Source organism: Pteropus medius, unplaced genomic scaffold (assembly GCF_902729225.1).
Source record: "Pteropus medius unplaced genomic scaffold, Ma_sr-lr_union100, whole genome shotgun sequence".
In the NCBI taxonomy this organism is placed as follows: domain Eukaryota; kingdom Metazoa; phylum Chordata; class Mammalia; order Chiroptera; family Pteropodidae; genus Pteropus; species Pteropus medius.
This window is the reverse complement of record NW_024349804.1, coordinates 213,378-228,868: the sequence shown is the minus strand read 5'-3', so window position 1 is coordinate 228,868 and position 15,491 is coordinate 213,378. Positions and strand designations below refer to the sequence as shown.

The 15,491-nt window shown below is 41.2% G+C and overlaps 1 protein-coding gene and 1 pseudogene across 1 annotated transcript in view; one reads left to right on the top strand and one right to left on the bottom strand.

Annotated features, from left to right (window-relative positions):
• The first annotated feature begins 1,193 nt into the window (after nucleotides 1-1,193).
• Nucleotides 1,194-1,311, top strand: LOC120582957 (uncharacterized; annotated as a pseudogene).
• Nucleotides 1,312-7,217: 5,906 nt separating this feature from the next.
• SEL1L3 (SEL1L family member 3) overlaps nucleotides 7,218-15,491 on the bottom strand; it is a 93,472-nt gene continuing 85,198 nt past the window's right edge. The window contains exon 24 of the mRNA XM_039838053.1: nucleotides 7,218-8,333. Within this exon, the coding sequence (XP_039693987.1) occupies nucleotides 8,194-8,333 (140 nt within the window). The 3' untranslated portion in view covers nucleotides 7,218-8,193. The remainder of the gene's footprint in view (nucleotides 8,334-15,491) is intronic.

The following is a 15,491-nucleotide window of genomic DNA, read 5'->3' as shown; positions in this document are numbered from 1 at the left end:
TTTTTTGGCATAGTAAGTTGTTCTGTTAAGTGAACACAATAGTTAAGTCAAAAAGATTACAGAGCAGTATTTTCTATCTATATTTATCTCTAGTATCTATCATCTATCATCATCTATCATTATCTATCTATCATTTATCATCCTCTATTTATCATCTATCTCCACAGCCCGAAAATGGAGCCATGGGAGTCCTCAGCTCTGAGAATTATAAAGATTTTTTTTACTTCTCCATGTTCTCCAGATTTTTCTGTAATTTACATATTACTTTTGTAATTGGTAAAATATTATTTAGACAAATTTAAAATAGAGTCTGAATCTTATGGCTCTGTATGGAAAGGAACATAAGATCTCAGCACTTCAATAGAATTTGCTTTCCAGAGGATGGAACTTGTGAATCAAAATATATTCAGTCCCTCTCAATGATCAACCTGGAGAGCTAAGAGCAGATGGTATCATGGCTGTGATACTTTGGGGAGCCTCCTTCTCCTTCACCTGGGACCACTACCTCTTATGGGTAAGGCCCCTGTGATTGGTATGTCCCCTAAAGTAGCTAAAGAGCAGGTACTGGCCAGCTCAACTAGCATGAGACAGGCCTAGCATCTCACACAAGATTCCCATTCATTACTTACTGGTAACTGATTGGCAGAGCTACTGAACTCTCTTCAGAGATCCCTCCAAGAGCCAGGAGTGAGGTCTATCTATAACCTTCACGTTCTTCATTAACTTCTTTAGACAGTGAAAGTCTGACAATACTTTAAAAACATTCATAAAGATGCGGTATTTTCTTTTCGATGTTTCATTTGTATCCATACTTGGCGTTACCGCACTGGCGCTGGTTTGGGGTAACTAGGCCTCCTACTTCTGAAAACTCATGCCAGAGAGTGACTCTGTTGGTTCTTGAGTAGGTGAGAACAGTGACGACCCAATTCGAGGTTCGGAGAGGTGGCAGGTGCATGCTCACGTCCTTCTGTGTCCAGTCTGAAATGTACATAACCTTGGGCAGATTACTCATCTATCTAGGTCTCAGGTTCTGCATTTTACAAACAGAAATAATAATTCTCATTGCGCAGGATTGCCAGGAGACTAAAAACACGTGGCCCAAACTGTGTCTCAGAGCATGTGTTCTTTAAACGTCTCCTTCCTTCCTCAGAGGTTTCATCATAAATAAGTGTATGGCGTTTTAAGATTTTTAAGTCTATGGCCATGCCACTCTGAACAAGCCCGATCCCGTCTGATCTCAAAGCTAAGCAGGGTCGGGCCTGGTTAGTACTTGGATGGGAGACCACCTAGGAAGACCAGGGGCTATGGGTGTAAAAAATAAAAAATAAGGGATCGTAAGCTGACAAGATCCTGGTAATCTGTGAGGTCAACCAAGGGTTGCCTCCCCTAAAAATAAAATGAAATTAAATAAGTAAGTAAGTAAGTAAATAAATAAATAAATAAATAAGATTTAAAAAATTTTATTCTCCAAAGCAAGACTGCCATCTACCAATTGGATGACTTTGGGCAAGTTAAATAATTTCGCAATGCCTCATTTTCTGCATTTATAAAATAGGAATAATAGTAAAACTACTTAATAGGGTTTTTCCAAAAATCAAATGAGTTAGAATATGTGAAGTCCTTAGAATAGTGCTTGGCTATATGAGTGGTAACTGTTTACTATTATTAGTAGTAGTATTAATAATAACTTATCATTATCATGTTCTCCTTACTATTTAAGCAAGAGGAAAAAGGCACAATTTATACACAATATCCACAAAATAACAATATACCAAAGAATAAAAAAGAAAAAAAAAGTAACACTTACAAACTGCTTGGCGGTAAACGAGTATTATTTCCCAATTAAACTTTTAAACTTTTTAATGTTTGACATAGTTCATTCAAATAAAAATGAACACAGCAGGGATTTAGCATAGAGTATTTAAAAGCCTGATTTTTTTTTTTGGTCAGGGTTTACTTTTCAGCTTCACCAATTGTAGCAAGTCCCCTAATCTTTTTAATCTCATTTTCTATGGTTGCAAAATGGGGATATTATAATAGCTATAAGATTAAGTAAAGATTAAATAAGTTTATGAATGAATAATCCTTGTACATAGTAAGGGCTGAGTAAGTGTTCACCAGCATTATCATCTCCATATAACATGGGGAAAGGCAGTCTTGAGTTACTCCGACTCTCATTTCTTGACTCTTTATAAAATGAGATTTGTGCATTAAATTCCCAGAACTTATTCATCTTCTAACTGCAAGTTTGTACCTTGTGACCCACATGTCTCCTCCCTGCCATTTGACCTTCTCCACACTTCCCTGAGTCTAAAAAAATAAAATAAAATAAAATAACCTCTATTCTACTCTTTGTTTCTATGAGTTTGGCTTTTTTAAATTCCACATATAAGTGATACTGCACAGTATTTATTTTTCTCTAATTTATCTCACTTAGCATAATACCCTCATGTTTCATTCATATTGACACAAATGGCAGGATTTCCTTTTTTCTCATGGCTGAATTATATTCCATTGTCCATATGTACCACCTCTTCATTATCCATTCATCCATTGGTGAACACTTAGGTTGTTTCCGTATCTTGGTTATTGTAAATAATGCTGCAAAAAACGTGAGCGTTCAGCTATCTTTCTGAGATCCTATTTTCATTTCCTTTCAATATAGACCCAGAAGTGAGATTACTGGATCATATGGTAGTTCTATTTTTTATCTTTAACGATTCTGTATTATATATGTGAAAGTTACCGAGAGACTAGATCTTAAATGTTCTCACCATAAAAAGGAAATGGTAATTATGTGATGTGATGAAGGTGTTAGCTAACACTACGGTCATAATCATGTAGCAACATTCAGTAGAAGTATCAAATCAACACGTTGTAAACCTTAAACTTCACAATATTTTATGTCAATTATAGTTCCATTTTTAAAAAAGGAAGTGAGATTTTGGTCTCTTGTCTGGACAAAATGTAATTGAAAATAAAGATGGAAGCTTGGAACTGTTTTTTTTTTTTTTTAAGTTTGGTTTTAACGAGAAGCTAAGTTTTGACAAGACTTGCTAATTAAGTCTGCAAGGAGGATAATACAGTGCTGATTAATCCAGCTGTACCTGCTGGCGGAAGATCCTCTGAAATAAAGAACTGTCAAATTCTTCCAGCAGTGTGGGACACGGTGGGGCCCAGCGTTTTGGGGCCCGTTGTCCTGTAATCTGCCAGGATACCTACAGTGGCACTTACTGCAGGCTTCTCAGTAGGAAGATGGGAACCATGCACTTGACCAATGATCAGTCCTTGTACAATTACTTGCTGTGTTCTTTCTCTGTACCCACATCATGCAGGGGCCCTGGGCACCCCAGAAGTGCCCCCTGCTTTAAGAACTCAACAATCCCATTGGGGAGACAAAGTAAATACTAACGAACAAAGACCGAACAACAGAAACAAGTATGTACTTATTACTTCATTGAATGGTACACACGATGTGCCAAGGAATTCACAGGAGGGGACCGCCAACTAAGGCTGGAAGAAAGGAGCTTCCAGACAAATGGAAGTTGGAAGCATGCCCCACCCCGCCCCACAGGAGCCGTATGCGCGTCCCTGCCCACATGGTTCGCTCGTGTGACTTGCTTTAGCCCACGAGACGTTAAGAGGAGGCGATGTGAACGAAGACCTCAAATACGCTTGCACAGTTGGGCTTTCAGCCTTTGCCATGAGATTGTTGGGGAGGATAAACTTCTCCTCCACTCTCTTATGTTCAGTAAATGGAGGCCTGTGAATTAAACTAACAAAAGACAGATTAACAGGAGAAAAAGCATGCAATTTTTATTAATATTTTACATGTACAGGAGTGCACAGGAGAAGAGAAATGTGAGGTAACTGGACTCGGGGGCTCGTGTACCATTTTTACAAAGAAAGGGGGTTTGGGATTAGAGGAATGATGAGTGGTGGGGAAGTAACTAGAAAACACATGCGGGAACTAATGGAAGATAAGGCTATTTTAGTAAGGTTTGTTTATGCAGACTCATCTTGGTGCCTTCCCTCTGTCGCTGGTGATAGGAGTTGTTCTACTCGTCCTGGTACCTGAGAGAATGAAACACCCTCACAAAGGGAAATGTATACCCTGCTTTTAGGCAGAAAGGGGGAAGGTAGAGAGCTCCTTTTGCATCTGCCGATTCTCAATAGCTCTTTTGCCAAAGTGGCATATATTGGGGTCGCATATACGGATTCCATTCAATGAACATGACCAAATTGCCTGATGACCCCAGAAGAATAAAAGACACATTGAGCATGCCTAGACCCACCTCATAGCCCGGAACTGAGCCCAGATGAGTCCAGCCTAGATCAGCTGAGCCAAGCCAATCCACAGGCTCCTGAGGCTGTGTGGGTCTGCTCCTTTTAGACAGAACCTGTGCTTTCTGGTTTGCCTCAGTGCCCACCACTCCTTGCTGCTTTCCACTTAGCCTGCTTAGGCATTTGAGTTTATAATCCAGTGATTCTCAACCAGGGTAATTCCCTCCGCCCTGGGATTTAACACACACACACACACACACACACACACACACACACATTAACACCTGACATTTAAATGTTTAGAGAATGTTTTGGTTGTCTCAACTGAGGGGTTGCTATTGGCATCTAATACAGATAGGCTGGGGATGCTGTTAAGCATCCTATTATGCATAGGATAGCTCCCTACAACAAAGAGCTAGCCCCAAATGTGAATATTGGCAAGACTGAGAGCTATGTGTGTATCTTGAAAAAAGAATACACACATACATATGCATATGCACATATACAGATGTGTGTATATGTATACATATGACATATATAATATTGTTTTTTTTAAATTTACATAAGTAGTATTGAGATATGAATCTTTTTTCATTTATCAATATGTTTTTTTCATTTACCAATATATTTTTTAAATATCTTTCTATGTTGCTATTCATAAGTCTAGTTCCTTCCTTTCTGGCTGGTGCAGTTTTCCATTACAGCTAATTCTTGCCATGCAGCAATGAAAGCTCAGTTTTTTTTTTTTCACGTTTTTAAATTTTTTTAAGAGAAGCCCCAAATCCTTGATTTTAAGATGTTAGCAACTAATTCAAATTTTAAAAAAATGTTTGATGAGCCAACGAAATCACTCACTTCTGTGTGCTGTTTGTTTCACAGTCTACTGGTCTGCGTCTTCTGCTCTAGCAATGTCCAGGAGCAGGGACAATAGGGAAGTAATTGAATATCGCCTCTGGACCCTACCCTTCCACCCCTTTTTTTCCTTCCCTTCTACCTCATGTTGCCTTCACTATGAAGTCTTCTACTCCAGTCAGCTTGGACACCGGCCTTATGGGAACTGAGCTTAGAACTTGAGAAGGTATGGACTGGACTCAGGTCATACAATCTGAGAACTTCTAAAAGCACAGGAGCCTAAGCTGGGACCTGAGCGGACGGGTGGCCGACCAGCTTCACGTGAAGTGGTTCGGTGCTGGAACTACTCCAGTTCTTTCCAGCACCACCTGGAGATGAGTATGGTTGGATGGCTGTCTCAGATCGGAAGAGTGCCCACGCGTCCATACTCTGGACCTGAACCAACCCCCTGCGGTGTCTTAAGTCAATGTTATGGACTGAATTGTGTCCTTTCCAAATTTATATATTTAAGTCCCAACACTTACTACCTCAGAATGTGATTGTATTTAGAGATCAGGCCTTTAAAGGCATAATTAGGTCAAACGAGGTCATTTGGGTGGGCTCTAACCCGGTATGACTGGTATCCTTATAGGAGAAGATTAGGACACAGACACACATGGAGAGTAGACCTTGTGAAGATGCTGGGAGAAGGTCATCATCCACAAGCCAAGCGAGGGCGGCGCTCAGAAGAAACCAGCCCTGCTGACTCCAGTCTCCAAACCTACTGAGGAAGAAATTCCTATTGTTTAAGCTACCTAGTCTGTGGCACTCTGTTATGGCGGCATTAGAGGACTAATACAGCTGTGCTCTTTGAAAACAGACTCTGAAGTGCAGAGTCGTGTGTGAAAGTGTATGGGAAATCCTATATGAGAACAAGGAAGGCAGAATTGGGAGAAATTGACCTACAATGAGGTTGCCGCCAAGGTGAGGTTCTGGACCTCGGATGGCCCATTTGGGCTGCTCCGCATTGAGGAAAGAGGCCTCTGGTTTTGTACAACGGTCTCTCTCAAGGTGAAAGGAGGAAGGGGATTTTGTCCCCAGGGTACATTTGGCAATGTTTGAAGATAATTTTTTTGGCTTCCACAATTGGGGGAGGGGATGTGGGGGCACTACTGACATCTAGTGGGTGGAGGCCAGGAATGCTGCTGCTAAATATCCTACAGTGCACAAGACAGCCCCCCACAACAAAGAGCCATCCAGCCCCAAATGTCAATACTGCCGAGATCGAGAAAGCCTGCCTTCAGTCAAGGAGACATTGGCCATGAGCCGCTTTGGAAAGGACGGACCTTGGACAGGTCCCTGCAGCTAATGGCAATTCCCACTGAGGGGGGCAGCTGTGAGCCACCGGTAGTCTATGTTCCTAGCAACTGAGGAATGGGTGTGTTTGCCATGAAGAGAGCCTCTAGGGAGAGCAAGGAGCCCTTTATCTTCCCCCTTGGACTTCTCTTTCTCATAAGAATAATACCAACCATATTCGAGACACTGATCTGGGGATTTTCCATATGTTATCTCATTTAAGCCTCATGAAAAGCCCAAGAGGTGAATTTTATTACTCCTATTTTATCAAACGATAATCTGAGACTCAGAGAAGGTTAATCACTCACCCGCGGTTACTGAGTTAGCGAACTACAGAACCATGATTTGAATCCCGGGCTGTTGGCTCCAAAGTCTGGCTCATTTGCAGGCAGGAAGGACAGGCTTTGCTAAAACAAGGGCAGTACACACAGCACACATAGGAGAGAGAGGTGGACTGTAGACTTAACCCAGAATGAACATAAATCCAGCCTCGGAACAGCCAGAAGAAATAATGTCTGATGCTGTACAAACATCAGGGGGGGCCAGACCTGGAGCTTGGGGTTCCCGGAGAGGGGCCTCCTGCAACTCTACACCCACAAACACAATGGGTTACCAGAAATAATCTCTTTCATAAGGAGGATTTTTTCTTTTTTTTTTTTGCCTCCTAAGGGCAATGCATGAACCTTAGGACTTTGTATGATGACAACAGTAACTATAAAGAAGAAAAAAAAGCCACTTCCCAGGAGTCAATGGTATAAAAATAATTTTTATTTACTACTGTAAATAAAGTAGTGCAAAGAGTAGTTTGGACCCACAATATTGCATTACTGATTTATTTACTACCGTAGCAGCATACAGTGTACAGACAATCTGCTCTTCCTCTCCCTCTTAAACACACACACACACACACACACACACACCCCTACACAGACTCAGGCAGGTATAAGGGGTGGGGATGAGACTGTGAGCTAAAGGCTTGTTTCCTGCATATTCCACTGCTGCCAGTCTATTCTAACGGGGTAATTCATGGAGAAGGCTACACTTAAATACTAAGAATTTTCTAAATGTTATTTTATGGGTTGCAATTTAAAAGTAACCAATGTCCAACAATGTCATTAAATGATTCAGAAGCACTACGATCTTAGAAAAATTCAAGGAGAAAAATGTAAACCAATTTACAAAGCCATCACCTTCCCTGTACTTCCAGCCATAAGCTATTTATTTCAAAGTGCCTTAGAACTGCTGGAAGTCATATTGAAATCTGTTGATCGGACTTCGAGGAGCAGGGCTGCGGCAAATACATGTACGAGAATATTGTCTAACTTGTAGAAAAGTCACAATTTTCTGTTATTTAATAAAAAGGAATGAACAAGGGGCTAAGATTCTTAAAATACATTTCAGTGTAAAAGGATTCAAATATGCTGCAGGGCAAATTGTGACTCTCGATACACAGAGTCACCAGAAATGCAATGACCCAGCTAACCTCCCTGACACACCCCATGATCAGGATGTTCCTTGTATTTGATAGCCTTTGGTACCACTGTCTTCTCTGGGTACTTGCTTATAATTTGATTTAAAAAAAAAAAAAAAAGCCCAAGTGCAAAATTTGCATTCAGTTGACAAGACATTTAAGGTGTTTATCAGTATAATGCCCTGGCCCCAGCTTGCCAATACCATCTGTTGAAAGGATTCTCTCATCTGGAGAGAACTGTGGAGCACAGTTCACCCACGTGGCTCTGGGTTATTAGTGACTGTGGGCTGGTCCTGAGCTGAGGCATCTGCAGCTGGAGTCACAGCTGGACTTGCAGTGGGAGCGGTGGGGTCAAGGGAGGCCCCGGCTGGTATCAGGCTGGAACCATTAGCTATAGAGACACACACACAACAGGTGGTGAGTATTCACAACAGGACACACAACCACACCTAGAACCTAGCAAAACCAGGAGACATCTAGTTATCTACTAACTAGATAAGCAACTTTGGACCCATTATCTAGGTTCTTTGGACTTTGGTGTCTTCTCTAAAATGGCAGGTCGGAATAGATATACTAAGATCTCTTGAGAGTTTTGGCATTCTGGGACTCTAAATTCTGCATTTATGCTGAGGCTGCCAGGTAAATATTTTAATCAAAAGAAGAAAAGAAAAAAACCTCTTTGGTCTGTGTTTCCTGTGGTCCTATTTTCCCCCCCATGGTGTTGATTCACTGCAAACTATGAATTATACCAATCAATTAGAAAGGGGTGTTGGTTTGTTTTATTGACATCCATATTCCATTTGGATGACGTATCAAATTTGGTTAAATTATTTTATTTAATAAACGTAATTATTAGGTTTAATTATTAGCAATCTACCTATAGTAGAAGGTTAGACCACCGTAAACGTTAGGGAGGCTTATAAAGTTTTATGTTAGTGGTTTTCAAATGCGGGCAATTTTAGGGATAGTTAGCAATGTCAGGAGACCTTTTGGTTGTCACAACTAGGGGATGGGGTGCTACTGGCATATGGTGGGTAGAGGCCGTGGATGCTGCAAAGCACTCTACCGTGCATGGGACAGCCTCCAGGTGCCAACAGTGCTGAAGTTGACATATTCTGCTTTAGGTACTGAGGCCAAGAGGTGTCCTGGTTATAAGATTATGGGCTCTGGAACCTGGTTACTCTGCCCTTTATGTTATGTGACCTTGGACAAGTTTCCCACTCTCCTTATACCTCTAAAATATGGAGAAAATAAAAGTCCCTATACCCTGTTGAGCTGTTAGGATTAAATGAGCTAATGTATATGAAGTGCTTAGAACAGTGTCTGGCAGGCACAGGCACTCAACGAATGTTAGTTATCCCTGCTGGTGACTTGGTTTATTGGGGAAATGTGTTTTATTAGTCAGCAATTGCAGGTGCATGGCTTGCAGGATTGATAACAGAGCTGGTGCATTTGTTTCTGGGATGCTCTGATGTTTACCTTTAGAGTGGTCTTGTGCAAATTACTTAACCTCTCTGAGCTGTAGTTTCTTCGTCTGTAAAATGGGGGTAGCAGTCTGCAGGGATGTGTGATGTATAGCCAGCACAGTGGCCATAGTCTGTGCAAACAACTGCTAGTTTGCTCTTAAGCAGTGATCTTAATTGAGCTTAGTGATCCTTGAGTCTTTTATGATTTTCAGAAGATGGGACCATTTAAAAATGTCCCAATACATCCTGAAATGCATTCACTTTAAGAATATGCCATTACATGCTGATAATCTGACTTCTAGAAAAAAATCTTCAAGAGTTTCACCTCCAAGTACCTATGGTGATCTCCAAAGGGCCATTCTCAGAAATGCAACGAGGGCTCCAAAGCCTCTGGCTTTTCAGGACACATAAAAGAATTCTCCCAGGAATTCAATACCTTTCCATACCTACAGATCTTCTGGCTCCGGAGAAAGGACAAGGGTAGGGTGGGGGGGATCCAGGATGTTCCATAATGATGTGACGTTTCTAGGTTATTTAACAGATGATCTAACCCTGGCAGGGAGCAGGAGGCCCAGGGATGTAGTGCAAAGACCATTTGCTAGAGTCTAGAGACCTGGTCTGGTCACGTCTCATTTACCTTCTACTAATAGATGACTTTGGAATAGATTTGAATGGCAGACAGTTCACTTGTACAATGCTTGAATCTCGTAGGCCTTTGTTTCCTCACTTGTGAATCGAGGGGCTTAGATCAGATGGTCCAAGACCCCTTTGGGACCTAAAGTTTATCTCTCTGATGATCTCTGACGAAGTGAATGAAGTACTAAGGCTTGCATTTTTCCTTTTCAAGCGCAGGGAAATGTTTAAATCACCATGGTAACAAGAGAAACCAGCAATCAGTTTTCTGATTAAAACAAAAAAGTGCCACGGTGTAAATGTAGAAGGAATGCATAATTAACATTGCCACAATTTAAATCTTCTTGTCAGAGCATAATAAAAATGCTCTATATTTCTACAGTAAGCTTGTTGTTACCCATGTGAGAACTCTCCCTCTTCCATTGAGAGTTTGCAATCACTGGACAAGCTCCCTCCAGACCATCATAATTTTCAAGTGGCCTCTTTTTCTCTGCTCACCTGGAATGTGTGTTAATTTGATTACCGGATTACAACCAAGGTAACCGGAAAGTAAGTATGCTGTTTAAAAAATTACAGAGTGCATTCCAGAAACAGAAGTGATTTTTGGATTACTTGCTGCTCAGGGGACCATCTTCTCTATATTAGTGAGAATAATCAAGAACTGGCCCTCAGTGGTATAGACAGACTGCAGCCCACAGGACAAAGGAGGTTCATTGCCTGTTTTTCTATGGCTTGCAAGCTAAGAATGGTTTTTCTATGGCTTGCAAGCTAAGAATGGTTGAACAAAAATCAAAAGAAGAGTAATATTTCATGACATGTGAAAAACATGAGATTCAAATTTCCGTGTCTTCTGTAAAGTTCTATTGGAAACCATTTGTTTTCATGTATTGTCAATGGCTGCTTTCACATTATAAGGGAAGCTGAGTCAAGACAGAGATGGCCCTTAAAGGCATAAATGTTTATCTGGCCCTTTACAGAAAAAACGTGCCAGCCTCTATTGTAGACCATTGTAGGAGAAACAAGGAAAGAAGAATATGAGAGAATACACTGGGTTAATGATTACTGAGATAGTAAAATGTTTGCAAAGATGGGTTTAAGGGGATGAGTGAGGGGGAAGCCCTGGAAATTATATGCTATGAATGTAGCCTACTTCCTTTGGGCCTCTGAATCTAGCAGGGCCCAGTCCAAATACGTGATCCACATTATTTAAACACTTCTTGTGAGTAGAGATACTGGGAGGGCACCAGGCTAATGAGACAGGAGACCGGTGAAGTCTCACCGTCAGATCACTGCAGCTGTACGGCTACTGCTTTTTCCATGAGTACCACTTTGTGACATTTTACTGTAATTTTAGTAGAAATCTCATTAATTGGAAATGTAGAGGACAGGAAAAGAGTAGGAAAAGGCTTAATTAATCTTGTTCATATCAACCTCCTCTTATACTAGGGTAACCACTTAGGCAGAAAGGATGAGTTGGCTTAAATTATGAATGTTTTGAATAGGCTGATTTGGCTTAAAAGGTTACTACTCAGTCATACTTAGGAGCTGGTTGTTGTGCAAATCTTTCTCTATACTGTGTATTCTACTTAGACATAAAGTTTACATTAATGCTACGAAGGCAGGACTCTTTCTTTGAAATGGTCATTTACATTTCTTCTTCCCTTTACCTTCCTTCAGGTAACCAGCCGGCCTCCATGCCTTTTTATTTATTTATTTATTTTGTGGTGGGGCAGAAATGGAGATGATTCTAGACATACTTTGCTTTGGGATCTTTTTGTTTTTTTGTTTTTTTTTCAAAAGCCTGAGTCCATTAAGGCAATTATGTCTGGCGTTCCTGACAGGCAGGGGAGAGGGCACGTGCTTCGGAGATGCGCTGAGGCAGGACAATGAGCCTTCTTGGAGTCTGGGAAGTGGCTGGGCCTGGCTGTGGGTTAGACCATCAGCAGAGCCCTCACTCTGTGCCTTCAGCAATCTGAGAGAGGAAGACTTGGGAGAAAAAAGGCTAACGATACTCAGCTTTAGCAAAGATGATGGGACGCCAAGTGACCCAGAAGCTGCAAAGCCAATGGACCTGGAGGGACAGTGCAGGCCCGGGGCACTGTGTGTTCTGCTATCAGACTGGCACCATATGAGTGTGCCTAGTGTTACCCAAGACCCAGGGACCTTTGCAAAACCTGGGAGGCATCAACCTCAAGAGAGACGGAGCTGCCTGGTGGAATGCGAGCTAAGAGTCAAAAACAAGTTCCCTTAAAGGAGATGAAAAAGGTGTGCAATGTGTTTTGTATACTTGTTTTGGTCCCCTTGATAGACTAGTCAATAAATACCATCTTTAGATGCTTTTAAAAAGCATTTTATGGTTTAGAAAGAGTCTAATGGCATAGAAAAACATAGTAGGCTCTGTGTCATACTGAGGTAAACCAAGATATTTAAGTGCAGATGCTACCTGGTGCCAGCATGCTTTCATTGCAAGTAAAATGCCCCGTGGACATTCCTCCTTGAAAGCTACCAGCTAAAACTTGTGGAGTTCTAAGCACATTGCATCTTATCTTATTTGGTTCTCTCAACTACAATAGGAGGTAGTTGTACTATTTCCACTATTTTACAGATGGGGAAACTGAGGCACAGATAAGCTGCCTCCTTTGTCCAAGGTCACACAGCTAGCGGCAGGGCCAGAAGTGTAGCAGCCTGAGTCTCAAGCCTGTGCTGTTGGCTACTGTCCTGTGCTGCCAGCCTTCTGAATGTGGGACAGTTCAACGTGGCAAACGCAGTGCAGTATATCACAGAGCACATAAACTCAGGGGAAATGAAGGTATTGGGGCTGAATGCAAAACGGATGGACAGCTCAACTGAAAGTTTTGACCATAAGTTAGTAATTTTTAAAAACAACTGACTGGAAAAATGCAAATCATGAAATGACAAAGATCACTAACTTACAGCACAGTCTTTACACAAAGCTACTGCATCTTTCCCCTTCCCAGGGGTGGCAGGTCATGGGACCTTGGCACCTGCTCGTCAGAGAGACACCAGTGGTAAAAACTTTGCCCTGAGGGTCCCCCTGCAGTGGCTTCTCTCCAATGTCTGTGCCTCTGTCACCCCTGTCCATCTCCCTATCACTGATGGAGTACCTTCTTATTTATTTCAAAGCTATTGACAAATTTGCATTTACATTGAGGACTTTAAAAATGTGAACGTAATTTACTATATATTTTAACTCAACATTAGCTCTAACGGGGCTGTAAACACGACTTGTGGGGGCACATTTTGGAAATTGTGGAATTTTTTTTTTTTTACTTCTAGACCCTTAAACTCAAAGGGTGCTCCATGTTACAGATGGGGAAACTGAGGCACAGATAAGCTGCCTCCTTTGTCCAAGGTCACACAGCTAGCGGCAGGGCCAGAAGTGTAGCAGCCTGAGTCTCAAGCCTGTGCTGTTGGCTACTGTCCTGTGCTGCCAGCCTTCTGAATGTGTGGACATCACCCAAAAGCTCGTTAGGGATGGAGAATCCCTACTCGACAACCAGAACCAAACGAGATCCCTGGGTGATTCGCGTGCACATTAAAATTAAGAAGCACTGGGCTAGAATTACATGTTGAAATATATATTATTTTATGATAATTAGTTTCTTTCAATTTCTCCTTTATATTGCTATTAGGGCATTATTTAAAAATATATGTGTAGGCAGGCTAATTGTTATTCATTTCAGGGTACCAAAAATGTGCGGCAAAATATTTCTTATATAAGGAGACCACAGGTTTGAGACAGCTGATAATGACTGCTTAAAGTACGGTGAGTTCGACAAAGTTTGAAATTTTGCTGCCCTACATCCTTTCTTGGACTTTATTTGTGACTTTGGGCAAGCCACTTCATCCGTTTGGCCTTAATTCTTCATCCGTAGAATGAAGGGCAGAAAATTAAATTATTTTTAAGATCCTATGTGATTTCACTAAGGCTGGTGATTGGGGAGAAGAAGGGAGGTACGTGCAGGAAGAAGCAAGTGAAAGAGTTTGGGGAAAAAGGAAGAAAATGGGTAAAGGGAGCAAAGGATACATAGGAAGGGACATATATGAAAGGGCGGGTGGGACAGGGAGACGAGAATGTGAAGGGACTGATAACGAAGACATGAAGAGAAGAGAAAGAGATGACTTCTGATAAAAGCAATTCCACCAGCCCATGAATTTTCATGGCTACCAGCTGGCATAAAATCATAAGGACAATTTTCAGCTCCTCTAACGGAATTGCATTTGTAATAATCATAACAATATTTCTACAGAGTAAAAGTGACAAAGATAATTTGAAATGGAAAACACTGACAAGATGCAAAATAAATGTGCTATACCTAGCAACAAATTTAGGGATGAGACGGAATTTGCATGAGAAAAATTTATAAGCTGGCATACCACAGGGCATCAAACCTGGAAAGGCTTTTGATGGTTCCCTATTAACCTCCTCAGGTAAATCAAAGAGAAATGATTCTGTATTAGCCCCTCATAACAGAGACTTCTGTCTCACCATCAAATCTGATATGAAATGTACTCCTTTCGCTTTCCATTATCTGCTACACAAATGATGACCGCACGGATGCTTAAATGCCACGTCCAGTCCTAATGTCCCCATGTGTAAATGCCCCTGTCAGTTTCATGAGTGATTATGTCCTTCTGCAGTCATCCAAGATGGTGGAAAATCATAATCGTTTGAGCACCTAAGCATGAGATCACAAATGACAGGCTCATGATCTCACAGGGGAGATAAGCATAACAGCTAAAATTTATTGAGAGGGTTTTATATGCCAGATAAATATAATAGCTAAAATTTAACTACAGTTGTCATTTGGTAAGTCTCATGTGTATGTTTTTCACTGAACCCTTTTAACATCTCTGAGAAGTAGCTACTATTATAACCTCATTTTATTGATAAGAAATTGGAGGATCAGGAAAGTGAAATAACTCTCCATAAGTCACATAGCTAGTAAGTAGCCAAACTTGGACTCTAAGCCCAAACAGAAGTGACTACTGCCCTGTACTAGCTCAGAAAAACAATAGTGAGAAGTAGAAACCACACTAAAATACATGTTTGCTTTACATTCCTCCTCAAATCCTCCCTCTGAATCCTTGTGGCTGGGTATTTTTATTCTTCACGGGTGCTTGTTTATCATTCCATTTGATTAGTTATCCTTTGACTGGGATAGAAAGGATAAGACTTCATGCTGGAGGGGGCTCCAGAGCTGGGTTTTAAGGTACACAGACATAGAATTTTGATAGCAGATGTATTTTCAATGGCAGAAGACACTTTAGTTCAATTTCTCAAGCTTCTTATTTAAAAAATCCTGCTTACTTTGAAAAATACAACCATAATTGAGGCCTTCCACCAGCCAGACATTACGATACACCCCTAGGAGAACCCCCTACCCATGAATGACCATCCTAACTAAAGGAAATAGCATGGCCAATGG